This window comes from Balaenoptera musculus, chromosome 1 (assembly GCF_009873245.2).
Source record: "Balaenoptera musculus isolate JJ_BM4_2016_0621 chromosome 1, mBalMus1.pri.v3, whole genome shotgun sequence".
Taxonomy (NCBI): domain Eukaryota; kingdom Metazoa; phylum Chordata; class Mammalia; order Artiodactyla; family Balaenopteridae; genus Balaenoptera; species Balaenoptera musculus.
The window spans coordinates 141,083,788-141,105,076 of record NC_045785.1 but is presented as its reverse complement, the minus strand read 5'-3'; the positions used below and the strand labels follow the sequence as shown (position 1 = coordinate 141,105,076).

General features: G+C 36.7%; 1 protein-coding gene across 3 annotated transcripts in view; it reads right to left on the bottom strand.

Annotated features, from left to right (window-relative positions):
* Positions 1 to 21,289, bottom strand: part of HMCN1 (hemicentin 1) — a 506,773-nt gene that overhangs the window by 34,138 nt on the left and 451,346 nt on the right. For all 3 annotated transcript variants that reach the window (XM_036867831.1, XM_036867840.1, XM_036867846.1), the window contains exons 90-100: positions 16,731 to 16,901; positions 16,387 to 16,557; positions 15,630 to 15,800; positions 15,291 to 15,461; positions 12,304 to 12,453; positions 11,876 to 12,013; positions 10,554 to 10,675; positions 9,677 to 9,914; positions 4,189 to 4,251; positions 2,726 to 2,845; positions 1,683 to 1,817 (exon numbers count right to left, since the gene is read on the bottom strand). In XM_036867831.1, the coding sequence (XP_036723726.1) occupies positions 1,683 to 1,817; positions 2,726 to 2,845; positions 4,189 to 4,251; positions 9,677 to 9,914; positions 10,554 to 10,675; positions 11,876 to 12,013; positions 12,304 to 12,453; positions 15,291 to 15,461; positions 15,630 to 15,800; positions 16,387 to 16,557; positions 16,731 to 16,901 (1,650 nt within the window). The remainder of the gene's footprint in view (positions 1 to 1,682; positions 1,818 to 2,725; positions 2,846 to 4,188; positions 4,252 to 9,676; positions 9,915 to 10,553; positions 10,676 to 11,875; positions 12,014 to 12,303; positions 12,454 to 15,290; positions 15,462 to 15,629; positions 15,801 to 16,386; positions 16,558 to 16,730; positions 16,902 to 21,289) is intronic.

Sequence of the window (21,289 nt, the reverse complement as noted above, 5' to 3'; positions counted from 1 at the left end):
TGTCTCCTCCCTGATCTGTGATCATATACTTTGAAAAGATTTTCTTAGTGCAGTTTTTTCTTCTTCTTTCACTTGGCTTCCCTTGTCCTCCCCTTGTCCACCAAAGCCAACTTACATTAACAATCTAATATAAATAATAACATATCTCTTTTATGTAAACCTATATCTCTCCCTAAATATATAAATCCATTTCCTTTTTCTTTGGTTATTGTTTGTTTTCCAGTCACATAATCTTTTCTACACAAGTTGTATACACTCTTTTATATCTTTGTGTTCTCACTCAACAACGTCTCATGGAAATTCTAAGCCAAACAGTTGTTGGCTGTTTGTCTAAGCCAAACAGTTGAGCTTCATTCCATTCTTTATAATGGCAGCATAGTGGTTCATGGTATAGATGTACCATAATTCATTCATTCTTTCTACTATTGATAAGAATTTCATTTTGTATCCAGTGTTTCTTCCTCTGGAAAATCCTGATAGCAGCTTTATTCATAATTGCTAAAATTTGTAAGTGCCAAGATGTCCTTCAGTAGAATGGATATATAAACTGTGGTACATTCATACAATGGATTATTTTTCAGCACTAAAAAGAAATAAGCTATCAAGCCATGAAAAGACATAGAAGAATCTTAAATGTATATTACTAAGTGAAAGAAGCCAATCTGAAAAGGCTACATACTGCATCATTCCAACTACGTGACATTCTGGAAAAGGTAAAGCTAGAGAGAAAATAAAAAGATGAGGGGCATCCCTGGTGGCGCAGTTGTTAAGAATCCACCTGCCAGCGCAGGGGACACGGGTGCGAGCCCTGGTCCGGGAAGATCCCACATGCCATGGAGCAACTAAGCCCGTGTGCCACAACTGCTGAGCCTGCGCGCTACAACTACTGAAGCCTGCATGCCTGGAGCCCAAGCTCGGAAACAAACAGAAGCCACTGCACTGCAACAAAGAGTAGCCTCCACTTGCCACAACTAGAGAAAGCCTGGCGCAGCCAAAAAATAAATAAATTTATATATATATATAAAAAAAGATGAGTGGTTTCTGGAGGTTGGGGGAGGAAAGGATGACTAGGTGGAACACAGAAGATTTTTAGGGCAAGGAAACTATTGTGTATGATACTATAATGGAAGTTATATGACGTTATTCATTTGTCTAAACCCATAGAATATACAACACCAGGAATGAATCCTAATGTAAACAATGGACTTTGGGTGGTAATTATGTGTTAATGTAGGTTTATCCTTGGTTAAAAAAAAAAAAAAAATGTACCAGTCTGGTGCAGGATGTTGGTAGCAGGGGAGGCTGTGCATGAGTTGGGGCAGGGAGAATATGGAAAATCTCTTTATGTTCTACTCAAATTTGCTGTGAATCTAAAACTGCTCTAAAATAATAAGTTCTATTTAAAAAGTCCTGCAATAAATATTCATAGTCTTATGAAATGGAGTTTTATTAAATAGATTCTATTAAGATCATGCTGTATGATCTCTTCTCTCAAATATTACAGGCAAGTTTTATTCAAAACCACTTTGTTACAAATACTTAAAATAGCCATGGCATATTACATTTAAACATTTTACTAAGAAGCTCAATCTATTAAAGAGAGTTTACTCTAAGTGATTCAAAAGGCAGGGGTTTTAATTTGTAATACAATGAAGATAAAGCAAGGGCCTCCATTTGTATACCTTGACAACTCAGGCCATCACTGGTTCTTCGAAAGCCAATTCCACAGCGGACCACACAGTGATAGGATCCAATGGTATTGTCACAATCCTGACCAGCATGGCAAGTGTGTCCACTCAAAGCACACTCATCAATATCTGCAACAAAGTGAGTCATTCAACTAGGGGGAACTGAAGAAAACCAACCAAAGAACCTGTTGTGAAACGGGGATAAGAAAAGCAATGAATGACACTTGAAATATACAAGAGCACAAATGGTGAATTTTGGGGGTGTGTCATTTCAGGTGGGTTGAGTAGCTGACAAGCTCATAGCAGGACAGTGTGATATCTTCACAGACCAAGCCATCCAACAGACCACTTATAAATTAGGTGGCTGAAAAAAGGTACTTCTCCTTTCTGACATCTCAGTTTTTTCATGTGTAAAATGAGGATAATAATATCCACCTCTCAGCATTGCTTTGAAAATTAAATAATGTTTATGAGGTGCCCAATCCATACTGGACATTCCATAAAAGTTACCCCTATGCCCTCCTATGCCCCTGCTCTCTTTCTCTTTTGCATTTAGAAGGGGGTCTCCTTGGGCATAGAGGGATAAATCCTTTCTTCTTTTCATCATTTTTAATTTATTATACAACTAGGCTCTTATACAAGTTCTAACTTTGAAGCATACCTAGAATCTGATAGAAAAGTGTGCTTTTCTTTAACGTTCCCAAAGTGCTACCACGATTGTGCAATTTACTAAATTTCTTTATAACCTCTTCCTTCCTACTTTTATCCCTGTAAAAGGAGTATGGTAATAGTCCTGCCTGCCTCTTCTCATTGTGTTGTGGGGATTGAGTGAGTCACTACAGGCATTCCTGCCCACAGAGCACACCATATGAAGGCAGTGTGTGAGCAGTATTCCCTCTTCCTTACTTTTTCAACTTAATGAAGGTGGGGGCAGAAAGAGTAGGAAAGAAGAGCACTGGTCTACCACGCTTTTCCTAGGAGAGAGATTGCCATGTCCACTGCTTAAATGTGTTGATTAGACTTAGCTTTGTGACTACCTTGACAAGTTCTTCCATCCACAGCTATAGTGAGGCCTTTTGGGCAGGAGCAATAATAAGTTCCCATGGCATTGTGACAGATATGGGAGCAGGGATTCCCTGCTGCACATTCATCTTCATCTGAAAGAAGAAACGAAAAGACCCAATTAGTGTGAAGAAGGCCTACTTTCAAGGAGTTATTAAGTTGGTGAAAAGAGTTGCTTATAGAGGCCAATGAATGAATCAAATGTAACAGGAAATGCTCTAAGTGCCACAGGATGGAAACATGAAATAAAAATTAATTTGGGGTCCTCAAATTATCTCTGAGAGTGAATAAATGGTTAGATTAATTCTAAAACAACAATGATGACAGCTAAGATATAATGACAATTTATTGTGATCTAAATGCTTTTTACCTACGTTAACTCATTCCTCAACATTCCTAGGAGATAAGTATTTTTATTCCTATCCTCATTTGCATGATAAAACTGAGGAACAAAGAGGTTAAGTAAATTGCTCAAGGTCACATAGGTCATTATTCGCAGAGCTGGGATCTGAACCTGGGCAGTGTAGTTTCTAAAGACTACCTTTTTACCACTATACTACATCACATTGCCTACCGGCAAAAAGAAAGGCACTGTGGGGCTTCCCTGGTGGCTCAGTTGTTAAGAATCTGCCTGCCAATGCAGGGGACAGGGGTTTGAGCCCTGGTCCAGGAAGATCCCACATGCTGTGGAGCAACTAAGCCCGTGCGCCACAACTACTGAGCCTAGAGCCCGTGCTCCGCAACAAGAGAAGCCACCGCAATGAGAAGCTCGTGCACCGCAATGAACAGTAGCCCCCACTCGCTGCAACTAGAGAAGGACCGCGTGCAGCAACAAAGACCCAACGCAGCCAAAAATAAAATAAATAAATAAATAAATTTATTTAAAAAAAAAAAAGAAAAGCAAGGCACTATGTATGCTAACTTGAGCTCCTCAAGTCATTTACTTAGCTATTTACTTATCTGTGACCCTCTTGCACTGGTACTTGGATGGCACAAGGCTGGTTTAGTCATTAGTCCTCCACCCACAATCCAGCCCTATCCTACGATTAAGCAATTCTAAGGTTAGGTGACTTAGAGTTGAATTACTGCTGTTCCACATTCATGGCAATCAGGTGGCCAGACGAAGTCCAGTGTTTTGTCCCTGTGTTCCCTCTACCCCTTTACTTGATCATGATCCTTGACACACTTGATTGTGGACTAATCGGAAGAGCACGGGCTTTGTATCTATCTTAAATTCAAATCTAGCTCTGCCACTAGATAGCTGAGTGATCTTAGGCAGTCAACTTCTTCACATCTCAATTTCTTCACCTGTAAAATGGGACATTTATAGGACTGTTGTGATTCTTAAATATCTAGCAAAATGACAGTAAATGTTCATTAAATGGTAGCATTAACAGCTTAATAAAAATAAAAATGAATACTTTATTCCCATCCTTACCAGCACAAAAGGGTCCAACTGAATCTAAGGCAAACCCAGAGGGGCACTGATTACTGCGATCTCCTACCATAGAGAGAAAAGCAAAATTAACTGGCTTGTTAGAACATTAGGATCTTGTTTCTCCCCAGGACCATCTTCTCTGGGAGCATATGCCAAGGATGGAACACATGACACAGCAAATGCAATAGGTGAAAACAAGCAGAATGGAAAAATTTTACTGTTTCTCAACCAAGAACTAAATGAATCATAATACAGAGATTGTTGGCAAGCAGCCACTGGAAGCAGATTTTCTGTTTAAGTTGTTTACATTAATCAAAAGGAAATTAATTACTCTTTGATAATGAAAAAGGATCCAAATCAATATGAATGCCAGGCATAACCACAGGCAAAGTCCTATTCTTCCAGCCATTTACTTATTCTGTTTGTTCTAGAAGTAGGATTGCTATTTTGAAGCCACTTAAAATAACTTATGCCAGTGAAAAACAAACTCTAGTGAAGAAACCCTCTCCTTTTGTAGATCTCCTCCATTTGTACTGTGAAGAATCTGGGTCTAAGTCCTCCTAGGTGTAATCAAGTGTTTTCCTTCCTGGTAGTCAAAGCAAGAAGAAACAGGTCTATCATTATAGCAATAGAATAGATTTAAGTTAGATGTCAGAAAAAAAAATATTAACAAGAATAAATAGGTTAGGGAATCTCCTTGGAAAGTAACTCTGTTTTGACTGGTGTAAGCAGTTTAGCAAATATTTTTCAAACATTATTGAGATGCAAAAACTTAAATGAAACATTTTTCAAGTTAACAAAGTAATCTCACACACACACACACACACACACACACACACACACACACCTTAAAAGACAATCATTGATATAATAGGTATAGTAGATTTCTCTCAAGGGAAGTTTTATGTTCAGTTCATATTCAATCTCTTAGAAATTATCTTAGATTTTCCTTCGATTCTAAATGCATGAAATTGTTTATTTTTATTATTGTTTTAGGTGCTCTTCATAGAGGGAGTCTGGGCATTCATTAATTTTTCAGATTCATTCTACTTTGGAGAGTCTCAATTACAATATTATTTAAGCCCTGCTGAGAACATGAAACTGTTCAAAACTCTTCTGTACATTTATATATTTGGAGGGTGGAAGAAACACGCTCCAATGAAAGTATTTCCTTGACTAGAAAGCTAGAGCCCTACTTGCTATTTCTAGGCAATCAAATTGCTTTAAACCATGAAGCGAAAGCAGAGAGGTTCATGATCCATTTCCACCCTGAGTGTAAAAATGACCCTGAGAGCATCCAAGCCTTCCTGCACCTTCAAGGGAATGCGGACAGCATGGATGGGATAGAAACGTCCAGAGCATGTTGCTAAATGATTGTTGAGTGTCCTACAGTACTGTGAGCTTCATGTGCTGTATTTCATTTAAACCTCAGAACTGCCCTACTCCCATCATAACCAATTTTCAGATGAAGAATCTGAGACTGAGGACATGTAAACTGCCTAAAGTCAAAGTGCTAATATAATCTGGAGCAAGGATTTAGATGCAAGTCTGTGTGACTTTCAACCACTGAACTCAAGAATACAATTCAGGTGGTGATTATAATTCATGCTTCATTTTTATTTACTATACAAATAAACATTCCTTAATGCAGCCAGTATGTTGTGTACAGCACTGTGTTGGGGACATAGCTGTGGAAAAATGTGTAACATAAACATAAATTATTATCTGATAGAAGCTTTAGATTTCTGGTTCTAAATGGGGAGGTATCTTCCATGGGGTGGCATCTGGGAAGGTTTTTGGGAGAGACTTTGGTTGTCATGGTGATGACATGATTTAATAGGGAAGCCTATTTAAATTTAGGGAGTGGGGAAGACCCTGGGGAAGGTTTTAAATATTGCAATGTGTGGGATAACGATGCAAGATGAAGATGTGTCCCTTGCCCTGAAAGACTGTCGTGGAAGCGAGAAAGCTGTTTGTAATTATCTAAGGCTAGAACCCATCTTCCACATATTAAACGGTTTTTTTGTGTGATTAAAATATACAATGAACTTTCCAGAAATGCAACTGTCATATAAATGGATGGTTGATTGTACATTGTTTTATTCAGAACATTACCAAGAATTACTCAATGTTTTTTAAAAAAATCACCCTGGGGCTCTAAATATTGGTTCAGCCATGTAAATACTTCTCTCTTAACTTCCAGTGTGGTAATGTCTAAAGATTTTCATATTGAAATACATAATATTTTGTTATCAACTATTTTCCTTTTATTTATTCTTTCTGTTGTAATTAAATCATGTTATTTTGAATTATATTATGATTTACTTTTTGACACAGTAGGGAGACAATACAAAATATTTGTTTGTGTTATAGTAATGTGTAATTGTAGAAACTTTAAAAAGTATAAAATTCCCTGTAACCTTGTCATTTGGAACAAACTACTGCCAAGATTTTGGTGCTTTTCCTTGCAGTCACATCTATCAGTATATACTTCAAAAAATTAAGTTAGGATCCTTTACAGACTAATAGTTGCCAAACTTTACTGACCGTAAAATCTCTTGGAGAGCTTATTAAAAATATAGATCCCTTTGGCCCTACCCCAGTCAGAATTGCCAAGGAAGAAGCCTGGGAATCTGTGTTTTTAACCAGTATAAAGGTTTCCTTACAATCGCTGTGATGTGGGCAACCCAGGTTTGGATCATATTGTGTACTATTTTTCAATGATTGTTATGTCATGTACATTCTCCTTTGTCACTTGTTTATAGCTATATTGTCAATACCTAGAGCAGTATGTGGTATACAGTAGGTACTCAATAAATATTTTTAAATGAATAAATAAGCAATCATTAGAGTACTTTTGAAGGAATATTTAGTTTAAGAGTTTATCATACATCTGTGCCATCATTTACATATTTACCTCTTTCAGGACATTTATTCTTGGCCATTTCTGTGATTTTCTTAGGGCAGACTCCTAGAATGAGATAACTAAAAAGATGTGAACATTTGAGAGGCTACTGATACATACTGTTTTCCAGAAATGTCAAATAAATCTACAATCTCCGCTGGCAGTGTAGGAGGGTATTTGTTTCCTATACCTCTCCAATACTGAGTGGTTATCCTATATTTTAATCTCTGACAATGATAACTGGAAAACGGAACCTCATTGTTTTAATTTACATTTCTTTGCTTATTAAGGAGGTACAGTTTTTCACCTTCATTTTGTCATTATTATTTCTTCCTTTGTGAATTTCCTGTTCACAGACTACGTATTTTTCTATTGGGGTATTTGCCTTTTTCTTATTGATTTTTAAGGTTCTTATATATATTAAGGGTAATCATAGTTGTCCATAATATGTAATGCAAGTAAGTTTAAATATACACAAAGAAAAACTATATATTTTGTTTTTCTCCCATGAGGAAGCTTTAAAAATTTTATTTGTAGTTAAATTTCTTTTCCTTTATTGTTTCTGATATCTTCTTCTGCTTAATTTGTAAAAATATAAATATGTTTTATAACTATATTTTGAAAATCATTTAATTTTAAAGATATAAATTCATATAATTTAAAAAATTTTCTATATTTGTGAATTGTCTTGACTAGTAGTTTCCAAATGCCAGAGTAAAGACCAGTTACAATAGGATCATTTAATTTTAAAGATATAAATTCATATAATTATTAAAAATTTCTATATTTGTGAGTTGTCTTGACTAGTAGTTTCCGAATGCCAGAGTAAAGACTGGTTACAATAGAATCATTTAGGGGTTGTGTTAAAAATACAGACTCCAAGGCCCTACCTTAGACTAGCTAAACTAAAATCTTTGTACCTAGAAATCTGAACTTTCATCAAGCTCTCTGCAATTCTAATTGCATTGTAACCATAGGTCTAGTCTAGACCCAACAAAGAGAAGGAACATGCTGGTCAAGCAACTAAGAATGCAAGCTTGCTCCCTGGTGGTCAAAGAAATTGCAGGTACAAAACTCTTGCAACTCACAGGAACAATATCAACAACCAATGGGCACCTACATCAGATGTAATTCATAGAATCATAGCATCCAAGGATAGTAAGGGGTTTTAAATGTCCTATAGTGTTTCCTTCTATTGTGGGACCCAAGTCCCCCAACACTCTTAAACCATAAAGACCTTCAAGCAGTTTCAGGTTTAGAGGACTTACACGACTGGGTAGAAAGTGTACATGACTTTTCAAAAATCACTTTAATGTCTCTGGTCCCAGATGATATAAATTCATTTTTAACTAAAGTCTTGTGCTAAGTTATCTTTTTAAAAATTATATGGAGTACTGGAAGAAGTAGAAACAGAGGTTAAATTTGAAAAGTAAGTATTATTGGGGAAAAGAAAACATAATTCTTCATTCCAGTGGCTCTTTTCTTTTGTCCAAGTTACCTTAACATGCATGACAATAGTAAAATGAGGTGGTGGTGACAACATTTGGATGGAGAAGGTGTAGGGCTACGGGCTCTACTGGCTATGAGGCTTCGTGAATCTGTGATAAGCTCAAAAAAATGTGAATATACTCCTACATTACTATGACCTCAAATTTGATGAAGCAGTTCTGATAGATGCTGAAGAAGAAAACAGTCACATGCACAACTGATGAAAGCAAGAGTAAACAGTGAAAATGAATTTTAAGTGTATGTGCTGAGCATGATTGATAAGCAAAATGATGGTTAAAATCTACTTGCATCTATTTTAGGAAAGCCAGCACAAAGCAAAACACATACATTCACCAGGCCACTCTGAATCATTTGAAGTGTCTCATGGGAGCCTAAAGTTCAAAGCTAAAGTCATTCAAACAGTTAGTGCCTATAACATAACCACATGCAAGTATCTCCTAGCATCAAAACCCCGCGGGATGTGGAATGCTAATTGTCGTGTTGCCTCTTACAACTGAAAAGGAAATCTCAGCGTATAGACACATCAAAGCACCACACAGCATAGGGAGACTGCTGAGATCAAGGGAAAGCAGTTCAAAAGTTATAATTTCCAAGAACAATAAATGACAGCTGAAATTACTGCCTCCCGGTTTTTAAAAGCTGCTTTTAAAATATGGAAACATTTTTGGCTAGTTTAGGTTCAGATACACCTTTACATCATGCTTCAGGAATTAAAAAAATTCTTGTCAAATATAAGATTCAGAACAAGAACAAATGGACTTTATTACCCAAAGAAAAATCGTTGACAGAGGATATATTTTTAAACCTCTCTGTGTACATAGGCTAGAACGGTACCAACTCCACTACGCCATATGAAGATGCCTATTAGTAACCTAAATGTACTAGAATGCCAGTGGGATTGGCCTTACCACAGGACTTTACCTACAAAACATGGGCAACACACATGAAAAACATGTTATCGTGTTCAGTCTATACCTTAATATCCTTATTTTGAATGGCGTCAACGCGATTCTTTTACCCATTTAGAAAGGACTGCATAGCTTAAAGAGCTGTACTTTCCTTTAACCTAATTACCTTTGGAAATTGAAGCATGGATTTTAAAACCCAATGTCTCTTCTAAGTGGTCGTAGTCAGATTCCACAGAGGATGCATGAAGTGTTTCTACCAAGAAAGGCATTCTTCCCTGTGCCTCATCATAGAAAACAGTGTGGTTCCATGTGTATGGGACACTGATGCCATCAACGGTGAACAGCCGGGTTGAGTAGGCATACAGCTGCCCAGGACCTGTTTGAATGTAGTCCTCTGTGTAATCCTAAGAAGGACAGTACAGATTTGAGGATTAGCATGGCTCATCCTATTTTTTTTCTTGAGGGTACTATGAGATGTAGAATGAGATAAAAAAAAAAAAAAGGCTTAGGGGATAAAAATATATAATTCTAAATAAAATCGTAATGGTACAGTAGTGTTCAGGAACTAAAATTTGAACCTTTTAATTGTAAATACCTTAGTTTCATAATTTTAGTGTCATAAGTTATAGTTTAATAAGGGACTCAGTTGTAGGTCAAAAAAAAAAGAAAAAATGTGAAAGGGTGATTGTTACCATTCTTTAATTTCTGGAATACTTCTACAGATGGTCTACAAAAACTTTAATGCAAGAATTACTATTCTCTTTGTCTACAGAAAGTTAAACAAATGGCTTAAATCAACAAAGCTGTGATCTTGGTCCTGATAAGCAGGGTAATAAAACTACTAAGAGCTTATAAAGACTTGTCCCTAAAGATTTTTAAACAAAGACCAGATAGCCATTCCTTACTTCAGTGGTTTAGACATTTACTCCCCAAAGTGAACAAGGGAAACTACACAAGTTTTCTGCACTCTTGTTACGATCTTTAACTCCTACTCTTATTATTACTCCAATAAACAGCGAAGGCAAGTTATCCTAGCATTTTACCTTCACAGTGACTTCAGCAGGTGACTGCAGCTGCAGGACATAGCCACTCACAACGATATCTACCAGCAAAGCTCCATCGGGATCCAAGCCCCGGGCAACGTGAGTCATCCGCAAGATTTCTCCTAGGAATTAGAATTCGTTCATTTCAATAGCAATATATATATATATATATATATGTGTATGTGTATATATATATATATATGGTTTGTGTAAGCACAGAGCAGATTTACTTTATATACCAGTTCAGCTATGTTACTGTACTTCAAACTTGATTAAACACAGATCATAAGAGAATTAAATTAGCACTTAGTCCCCAAATTAAAGACTTAGGTTGATTGAATTAAGTTGATTCTAAAATCTCTTTTTATGTGGCAAAAATGTAGCCTATGATTAGGTGAAGGATTCCACACTTTTAACACACAAGCAAGAGAAAGGCAGTTCTACAAAAATAGATCGCTTGCCTGCGAGAAGGGACAGAAAGCTTGACCAGGCAGACTGGCAATAGCCACAAGTCTGGCCCGAGGGCTTTGTTCTTTCGGATGCTTTAAGAAGTTGCAAAGGGGATCTTCATTGCCGCGTGCAGGATATCCCATGTGCCACAACTAAGACCTGGCGTAGCCAAATAAATAAATATTTCAAAAATGCTTAAAGAAAAATAAGAAGTAGCAAAGGGGCATCTTCGTAAGTGGATTGACATACAGAGACCCACATGTCTTCTGGGCTGATTAAAGCTATGCCCTCCCTCAGCCCTTCTTTCTTAAAGATCACTGCTGCTGAGCTGACCACCTTCAAAGATGCTAGAAATGGAGGTCTACAAAAAGCTGTAGACCCTTGGAAAGGGCCATGAATTGCTAATACGTATTCATTAAGACTAAGGATAAAGCGAAAAGTGTTTAGATTTGCTTGTTTTTATTTCCATTTTTTTGATTAAAGAATCCCTATAAGATATCCTAATTGACTCTCAGGTTCATAGACAAAAGCCTTTAATTAACATTAGCAATGGCTCATCTTCCTGCTTTTTGGCCTTCAAAACCCTCTCTAAGGATTTAAAGAGAACAGATATAGGAAAGATGAGGGAAAAAAAGCTTTTAGACTATAAAAATCACTATACTATTTGAAAACACATGGCCTCTTATAGACCCACGTCAGTAAAAGTTTATAGGAAAATATAAACTTGCTTTTATATCATTTATGCTAAGATGGCAACAAAACTTTGAAATTATTCTCTGTGGGAACATATAATGTATTTTTCTTAACCATCAACATTTAAAGCAATCATATTTTTAAATAGTAATAGAATAATAAGTTCAGCTGGTACTAACCAGTTGCAAATTCCACTTGGGTTTCTCTCTTGAAGACCGCATTGGTGAGGGTAAAGCCATTGACTGCTTCTCCTATTTCCTTTGCTGTTGTCCAATAAATGGGATTTAGAATGGAAATTATCTTTCTCATTGCTGGACCTAGAGAAAAAGGGATAAATAAGATATCAGAGCAAGATATTTACAGTCCATTATTATTATTCATAGCATGTTATTCAAAAGGATGAATCCTAAATAAACTTGAATAACAACAAAATAAATATCAGTATCTCATGTGTCTTTAAGTGTTTACCACTGGTAAAAAACTAAGGACTATTATACTGATCATGTAGTAGTCGCATCCTCTAGAAATTTTAATAATAGATGAAAAAGAAAAATATATGTTTTTAAAAAGAGGCTTATTAACAAGTTTTGTAAGCAAAGAGACTTACCGAGACTGCGAGGTACATTGGTAATTCTGGCATGTATTATTCTGGTATCAGAGTTTGGGCTATCTGTTACCGTGGCGTTAAGGAAAGCAATTCCAAATTCGACATCATTAATACTTCCAATAACACTTCCTCTGGCTCGCTGGGGCCCACCTATTGCGGGAAGAAAAAACATTCTTGGATAAGGAAACAATTTCATCAACATTACATGGGAGAAAAGAAAGCCAGTATTCAAAGATGCTCCAAGTCTTCTCTCAAACATTTAAAAGATCATATGACATCTGAATTTAAGAGTGAAATAAATAAGCTTTCAAAACATTCTACTCTCATGTAACACTCATCAACCCATATAAATCTAGGATCCTTCCAATCTACGCACATCATAGTATTATTTCACAATCCAAAGAATTCATTCGGCACCCGGTCCCAAAGCCAAAATAAAGTATGTGTTTGGTGATGGTGATGAAATGATGATAATAATGAGAGTTTATTGAGCATGTCATGCGTGCTACAGTAAGCACTTAATACGCATTAACTCTTTAAATTCCAGCAAACATCCTATAAGGTAGTTTTAAATAGCCACAGTTTGCAGACTAGGAAAATAAAGTTCAGAGAAATCAAGTGACTCTTCCCACGATTACCCAGCTAAGAGGCAGTAGAGTGAGGATATGAACACAGATCTGCTTGTCATCAAAACACATATTCTTTCATCTATCGCCTCCTTCAAGAGAACACGGAGGGGAAAGGAGGGATCGCCAACAAAACAGCTCCAAAGTCTTGTGACAGGTCACTGTCAACATAAATGTGAAGTATCTAAGGGTTATTGTTCAGTCTTGAGTTTCAGATCAAGGGCTTACCAAGCTCTTCATATTACAAATATATTGGAAAATGTTTAACTTGAGAAAAATTTGAGAAGAATATTGTACTTTTAACATTGTTGCAAAATCCATACCAAGACAATTATGTTGAGAAACAATCATACAATCTTTTAAAAGTAACTCTACAGTAATTTTATGCCTTCTTTCCATTGTTCAACAAAATTACTGGTTACTAACACAGAACTGGTGGTTAAGGAGTACATGCTTTGACAAGAGAGGGAAACGTACTGGGAAGAGGCTAACAGTTAAATTTTAAAATATTCATTATTTAATGCCTTTTAATTGAATATATTTTAAAGCAATCGCTAGGTGGTTCAGATATTGTTATCATGTATTATATACTGGGGAGAAATACAATTGTATTCAGTCTGAGAAAAGTCAATAAGTAAAGTGTTTCACCATTTTAATTTGCATTATTTTACTAGTGAGAGGAAACATTTTTTTCACATTGATTCACCCTTCATGTTCTGGATTATATTCATTTGTTCATCAAGTACTGAGGATACAATGGTAAGAAAGAAAATAAAAAAGACATGAAGCCTGCCTTCATAGCACTTATGTCTGAATAGGGGAGATAAACATTAATTAGAATTCCACAAATAAATGTAAAAATGAAATGTATATCTTAATGAATAGGATATCTACTACTCAGGGAAGTCTGAGAAGGAGGTAAAAATAGATTGAAGATCTGAAGAAAGTTAAGGTCTTAGCTAAGTCAAGGAAGGCAGGAAAAGGGCTTTCCGTGTAGAGGAAACAGCATATGTCACCCTTTTGGGAGCTGGTGGCTTGTCACATCTGAGAAGCCAAGAGTAGCGAGCTTAGTGAGTGATGGGAACCATGCAGCAAGATGATGCAGGAAAGTACACAGGAGGGCCAGTCAGGACCTGGTCGGCTACATTTGTTTTTATTCTTAGTCCTAAGCAGGGCAAGAGAAGGGTAGAAGGATCACTAATTTACTTAGTTCTCTGGATCATCACTAAGGAGCATGGCCTCCCATTTCGACCTTGAATCTTTAGTCTCACAGAGGAACTTGAATCTCAGTGCTCGACAGACATCTCCTAGTTCTGTCTACCTAGTTGGGATCCTTCAAACTCTCTGCCAGACCCTGTAATCCAAATTGCCTGCCTATTTGGACTTCCTTCTGTCACCGGGGCCCTGATACCATGAGAGGTTGAGCTACAAAATGTCTCAGCTGAAATGAGACCTATCACCATGCCTACATGTTAGAGCCTCAACATCCTTGGTAATCAGCGACATGTTAAGAAGATATGGTGAACATCTGACTGATAGATATTTGCCCTTTCAGCATGCCTACAACCTATAAATCTTTTCATGTAACTCCTTTCTCTCACTCTGCCAAATGGGCCTTCTGGATTTTCAGGGATATTTTATTTCTAAGGCAACCTGAAACCTTTGGAAAGTCCAACGGTATCTCAATATTTCAACAATGTGAAAATATTCTTTTTGGTCTTCTTATAGCACTTAGGAAGCCTGTCCTTTGAGATAAGTACCCTTAGTATTATCCACCATTTCTTGGGACTCCAATAAACTCCTTTTAAGGTCCATGAGTTCTAGAATTCTGACTTTGTTCCTTCTGAATTTTTGCATCACTTACAATATCTAGCCATGTTGCATGACTGATTGAATTATGGTAGTTGAACTCCCCCTAATCTTTTTCCTTGAGCTGAATTTGCCCTATTTTACTGTCTACACTCATGTTCTCCATATTTCCATCTGTGAAAGAACAGCCTACAGTTGTGTATTTCTATTAGATATTCAGTTTCTACCCCACCCTCATTTTTCCGCCTGGAATCTCAGCCTGGCTTTCCCACTCTTCCACGCCCTTTTACCCCTCAAGCCCAGGACTACTATACGGCTGTGCAGACTATTTCCTTTTACAAGGGAGCCTGGAAGAGGGCAATCAGAGACTAAAATCCAGCATGAGCTTTGGTGTAGAGCTGCACCAACGAGGGGGAAAAAAGTGCACTTTTCCTATTTCTTCCTCCCAGAGTTGGTACTGTTTTGTAATTTGAGGGCTCAGAGTGACACCTTTCTTTAGTATGTGGAAAGTCTGTAAATGTGGTCCTGCCAAAGTCTAACTTAGTTGCTTACCTGGGCATGCTTGTATATTGCATCTGGATACCTGAGTAGCATCTCCTAGGCAGGGGCGACCACTTTTGGATGGTATCGGATTGTTACATTGCCGTTTTCGAGTCTTTTCACCTCCTCCACAAGAGGCAGAACACCAGCTCCAACTATGCCAGCTTCCCCAACTTCCATCCACTGTGAACAAGAATGGAATGGTTGATATTAACAAATAGGTTTTAAAACCTACACTTAGGGTAACTCTGCCTATACAACTTCCATTTTAAGATCTGAAATGATGGGCTACTACAATGAGCACTAATGAAATGCTTTACTTGTTCTACGGCCAGGAGTCGGGAAGCTCACCAGGACATATGTCAGTGTTGCATCTCTGGATCTGGGAGTCTGGGCCCCCACAAGCTCTTCCTCCATTGGAGGGACGAGGGTTATCACATGTGCGGTACCGCCGCATCTGCCCCCCATTACACGTCCGGCTGCACATTCCCCAGCCACTCCAAGGACTCCAGTTACCATGAGCTACAACACAGAACCATTGGAGAAGTGCTAAAGAATGACATTCATCCAAAAAATACGGAAAGACTCTCTCCAGGAACTGAAAAGAAACACACAAATCTATAAATAAGCAAATTCCAAAGGCAGGTGGTTTGGTTGCTGGTTTGACTAGAAACAGAATACATTCCAGTGACTGTTCAATTCCATTTAACCTACATTTACTGAGCCTTAGAGTTTTCCAGGAGTCGGAGGATAGGAATGAGAAAAGATCTCTGAGGAGTCAAGCTATAACATTCAGGATACAGTGAATTCAAATACTGCTATGGTCTAAAATTCTAGCTTGGTGACTAAATTAAGGCAGAGAGCCACCTGCCTGCCTCCATAAAAGAATCAACATCATTACCAGTTAGCGTGGAAGGGTGCCCTAGCCCCTGCCCATATAAATCAGCGGCATCTATGGTATTAGACAAAACAGAAACCATGCAACATTTTGATATCCTAAACCAGAGGTAGACAAATCAAGTAACAGACTATATTATAACTTTACGGACTTGAGTCCATAATGAAACTTGAGAAAGTATAATGTTGACTCACTATTTCCAACACTCACTTGGACAAGAGTCACTATTGCAAAAATCACTCTGCACATCACTCCCTTCACACTTGTTGCCTCCATACTGGGGCACAGGATCAGAGCAGTCCCTTGTTCGTTGTCTGGCGCCTCCTCCACAGGACACGGTGCAGGTACTCCAACTGGTCCAAGTGGCCCACTTGCCATCAACTGGGTTAAAGAAAAACATATGTGCTCTGTTACTACTTAAAAATGATCAAGTTAAACTCTGGGCATTGATAGGTTGAGTGGTGTTCTTATTGACACTGATTCTTATTGAAATATTCCCTAGATCAGAGATAGATGTTAATTTATTAAGGGTACAAACATTGTATTTATCTTACCTGGACAGTGTCTTTCATGGCAAACTTGCATCTGTGTTTCTGCTCCATCACAGTAGGATCCATCAAACGATGGTGGCGGGTTATTGCACAGTCTTGTTCTTGTTTGGGTACCCTTCCCACAACTTACGCTGCATGTACCCCAAGGCTGCCAAGTACTCCATGCTCCATGAACTGCAAACATCCCAAGAGACAGAGTTTCAAGTCACAGAACGATGTTTGTTAAAAAAACAAAAATATACAAATAAATAACTCAGTAATGAGTTCAATTAGCTCAGAATCTAAAATAATTGAAATTGAACCAAAGGAAACATAACAAATGATGTTCTTCCTTTCCCATCCTGGTTAGATTTTCATGAGAGTTAGTGTCTATCAGGAAATTCAGAAGGCTACCTAATGCCAAAATAAATGCTTTAAATTATTCAAAGGGGCTATTTTATTAAAATTAAATTTAAGCAAACTACTATATGTAAATAAAATCTGAGCTTTTAACCCTAGCTAAGTATTTGTACTCTAAGCTCTGGGGAAAGTGGAAGGGACCAGAAGCTAAGAAGCAAAGATGTATAAAAAATCTAGATGCGGTTATGGACAATACAAATGTCTCCATAATGATAACTTGGACCCCAGACTGCAAGGCCACATCTTTAAGCCTGATTCAGCTTCACATTTAAAATGTACTTGGACTTTTCAACAACATGATGATTTGCACAGTTGTAACTCTTTGAAAATTTTTCCCCATTACATAATATTCATGAATTAAGAGTTCTAAATAACAGACTCACCTGCTTCCTAAACAACAGTAAAAATTGACCAGTAGTTTCCAAGGAATGATATTAAGGCCTTCCTTTTGGTAACTAACATATTACACCATCTGACCACAAGACTGGAACAACATTATGTTTCCTACCAGATGCAGGGGCTGAGAATCAACATTATGGTTTCTCTTATGTATAAGTTAGTATCAGGTCATAGTTCTGTTGAGGGGTATTTTCTAGATGTAGGGCTCAAAAAGTTTGTTGTTGTGGTCACCCAGTTTAACCAAGATATGAACCATAGGGCCGTAAGGTCTTGTCTAAATATTCTCTTAACACAATCTATAAGAATAAGTTGAAAAACAAGGAATGGAATTATCATTTGGTTGCTTTGTTTGGAAAATATTTTAAAATACATCTTGAATTTTCTTTTAATTAACTGTTTTCTAGTTGAATTGACTACATATTCTTATACTTTTTAGACACAGTCACACAAATTTATTTCAGCTGACAAGAATCTGTAATAAAAATTATTTGACTAAACATAAAAGGAAAGAAGAAAGCCTTTAATTAAATGGCAAGTATTACTCAAGACTACTTCTTTATTAATTCAGATTACTGATGCTCATGGTTCTTATATATGGACTATGGGATTTCAAAATTCTGCCATTCTAATTATTTTAATATGTTCCATTTTCAAGGCTGTTGGTTAACAAAAGTCTTTATCTCTTACAATATAAAGACTTATGATACATGCATTTTTTGGAGGACTACAATTAGGTGACATTTATTCATTTATTATCTGTATAGTTTCTATTATATATGAATAGAGGTTTCCAGCTTAAGATCCTTTTAATTTTTTTAAGTCAATACAGAAAACCCTAACCAAAATTAAATTTCATGGCATAAAATGTGGTAGAGTTGAAATGTTTCTTTTATGTGAGTAGAACGATAGCAAGAAAAAAGAGGAAAGACAATATAAACCAGAGAAGGCATAAAACATCATGGTATCTAAATAATACAAAAGAAAACAGCTATGGAGGAATTAGTACATTGAAAAAAAAAGTAAAATATAATAGATGAGTTGGTTGTTATACTATGTTGCAGTTCTGATTCTGGAAAGGTAGGAGAGCATGGTGCTTATGAGCAGGGATTCTGGAGCAGATGCCCTGGGCCTGAATAACCACTCTGCCCTTACTAGCTGTACGATTCTTGACAAGTTACTTGGCTTCTGTGTGCCTAGTTTCACCATCTGCCATATGTGGATAAGCAAAGAACCTACCTTATTAGGATGGGCATGAGGAATAATGAGTTGATAGATGAAAAGTCCTTGAGCAGTATAAGACACACAGTATTACATGAGTGTGAGCTCTGAGCTAGTACTGCTATTCTTCACTCAAAGTTCTCAACGATTTTCAGAATAACACTTAAAAAAAGCTCAGTCTTTAAGTAATCTGTAACAATATATTTTTTATGATTGACTCAAATGGCAGCAGGATGGCCTACCCCAGAGATACCCATCTTTTTTAGAGGGAGGATTGTCAGTTTAGAAATATCTTCTAACTGGGGGAGGACAAGATAGGCCTAAAATATCAATTCGTACCAGAAAGTCGAAGCGTTCATGAAATCATGGGGACATATCAAGAGGACACTGAAGCTAGGATCCCTCAAGGGATCTCCACTAACCATATCTAGGACAATTTGTGCATCACAATAAATGAAGACAGTAGTGCATTTTAAACCACTGAATGAAATGATATTTGAGTTCTTACTGATATAACTGAAAAAAAAGGAGAAAGAGAAAGAGAATTCTTTCTTACAATAGAAAGCCAGTAGGGGACTTCCCTGGCGTTCCAGTGGTTAAGATTCTGTGCTTCCAATGCAGAGGGTGTGGGTTCGATCCCTGACTGGGAACTATGATCCCACATGGCGCACGGCATGGCCAAAGAGCAAAAAAAAAGGAATGAAAAAAAAAAAAGGAAGCCAATAATAGATGTAGAAGATATGATAGAGTTATAAATGTTTTGTAAAATCATAGCAATAACTGATTTAAAACAAAAATAAATCATAAGTAGATGCTAAAACTAGTAGACTCAAGATTGATAAGAAACAAGATGTTTATGAAGTCTTAAAGTTTCCCTACAAAATACTTATTAGTTACAAAGGTAAAAATAGTAACTACACAGTGGAAGACACCACTTTAAACAAGTGAACAAAGTTAACATCACCAGCTTGGGACAAATTCTGACATCATGTGCTATCTCATATGATGCACTGAGAAGGACACAAAACCATTTCTGTGATGTTTCTGCCAAAATGCAAAACCTGAATCTAATCATGAAGAAATATCAGACACATCTAAATGGAAACTCTTTTACAAAATGATTAGCCTGTATACTTAAAAAATAGCAAGGCCATAAAAGGTAAAAAGTGACTAAGGAATTGTTCCAGTTGAAAGGGACTAAAGAGACTTGACGCATAAACGCAAGTGTGATCCTGGACTAGATCTTGCAGTGGGAAAAAGAGTTATGAAGCATATACGACTGGGACAACTAATAAAATTTGAATGTGAACTGTGGATTAGGTAATAAGACTTAATTAGTATTGTATGAATGTTAAATTTCTTGATTTTGATAACTGTTTATAAAAGAGAATGTTCTTGTTTTAGGAAATATACACAATAGGTGAATCTGGGTAGGGGTATACAGAAGTTCCTTGTACTATTCTTGCAACTTTTCTATAAGTTTGATTAAGCACAAATTTTTACTAAAAGAAAATCTCATTAAACCATGTGAGGCAAAAACTAACAGAACTGCAAAGAGAAATGGATGAATCCCCCATAATAGACGGAGACTCCAATACTCCTCTATCAGAAATGGACAGATCCAGCAGGTAGGAAATCAGTAAGGAAATGACTGAACTCAAGAACAACATCAATCAACTGGATGTAGTTGACATCTGTATACTATTTCATCCAACAACAGCAGAATAAACATTCTTCTCAGGCTCACATGGAACATTCACCAAGGTAGAACACATGCTGAGCCATAAAATACACTTTAACAAATTTAAAAGAATAGAAATCATATAATGTCTGCTCTCAGATCACAATGGAATCAAGCTAGAAATCAATAACAGAAAGATAGCTGCAAAATCCCCAAATATGTGGAGACTAAACAACACACTACTAAATAATACCTAGGTCAAAGAAGAAATCTCAAGAGATATTAAAAATATTTTGAATTAAATGAAAATGAAAACACAAGTTAGCAAAATTTGTGGGATGCAGCAAAAGTAATGCTTAGAGGGAAGTTCATAGCATTGAATGCATATATTAGAAAAGAAGATCAAAATAAATTATCTACATTTCTATGTTAGGAAACTAAAAAAGAAGAGCAAATTAAATCCAAAGTAAGATGAAAAGAAATAGTAACAATTAGAGCAGAAATCAGTGAAAATGAAAACAGGAAATCAATAGATAAAAATCAATGAAACCCAAAGCTGGTTCTTTGGAAAGATCAATAAAAATCAATAAGCCTCTAGCCAGGCTAACCAAGAAAAAAAGAGAGAGAGAATACAAATTATTAATATCAGAAATAAAAGAGGTGGCATCTATTAAAGAAATTGAACCAATAATTAATAACCTTCCAAAACAGAAAACACCAGTACCAGATGGGTTCACTGCTGAATTTTACCAAATGTTTGTGGAAAAAATTATACCAATTCTCTACCTTTCATTCAGAGGATAGAAGCAGAGAGACTACTTCCTAACTCATTCTATGAGACCAGCGTTACCCTAATACCAAAACC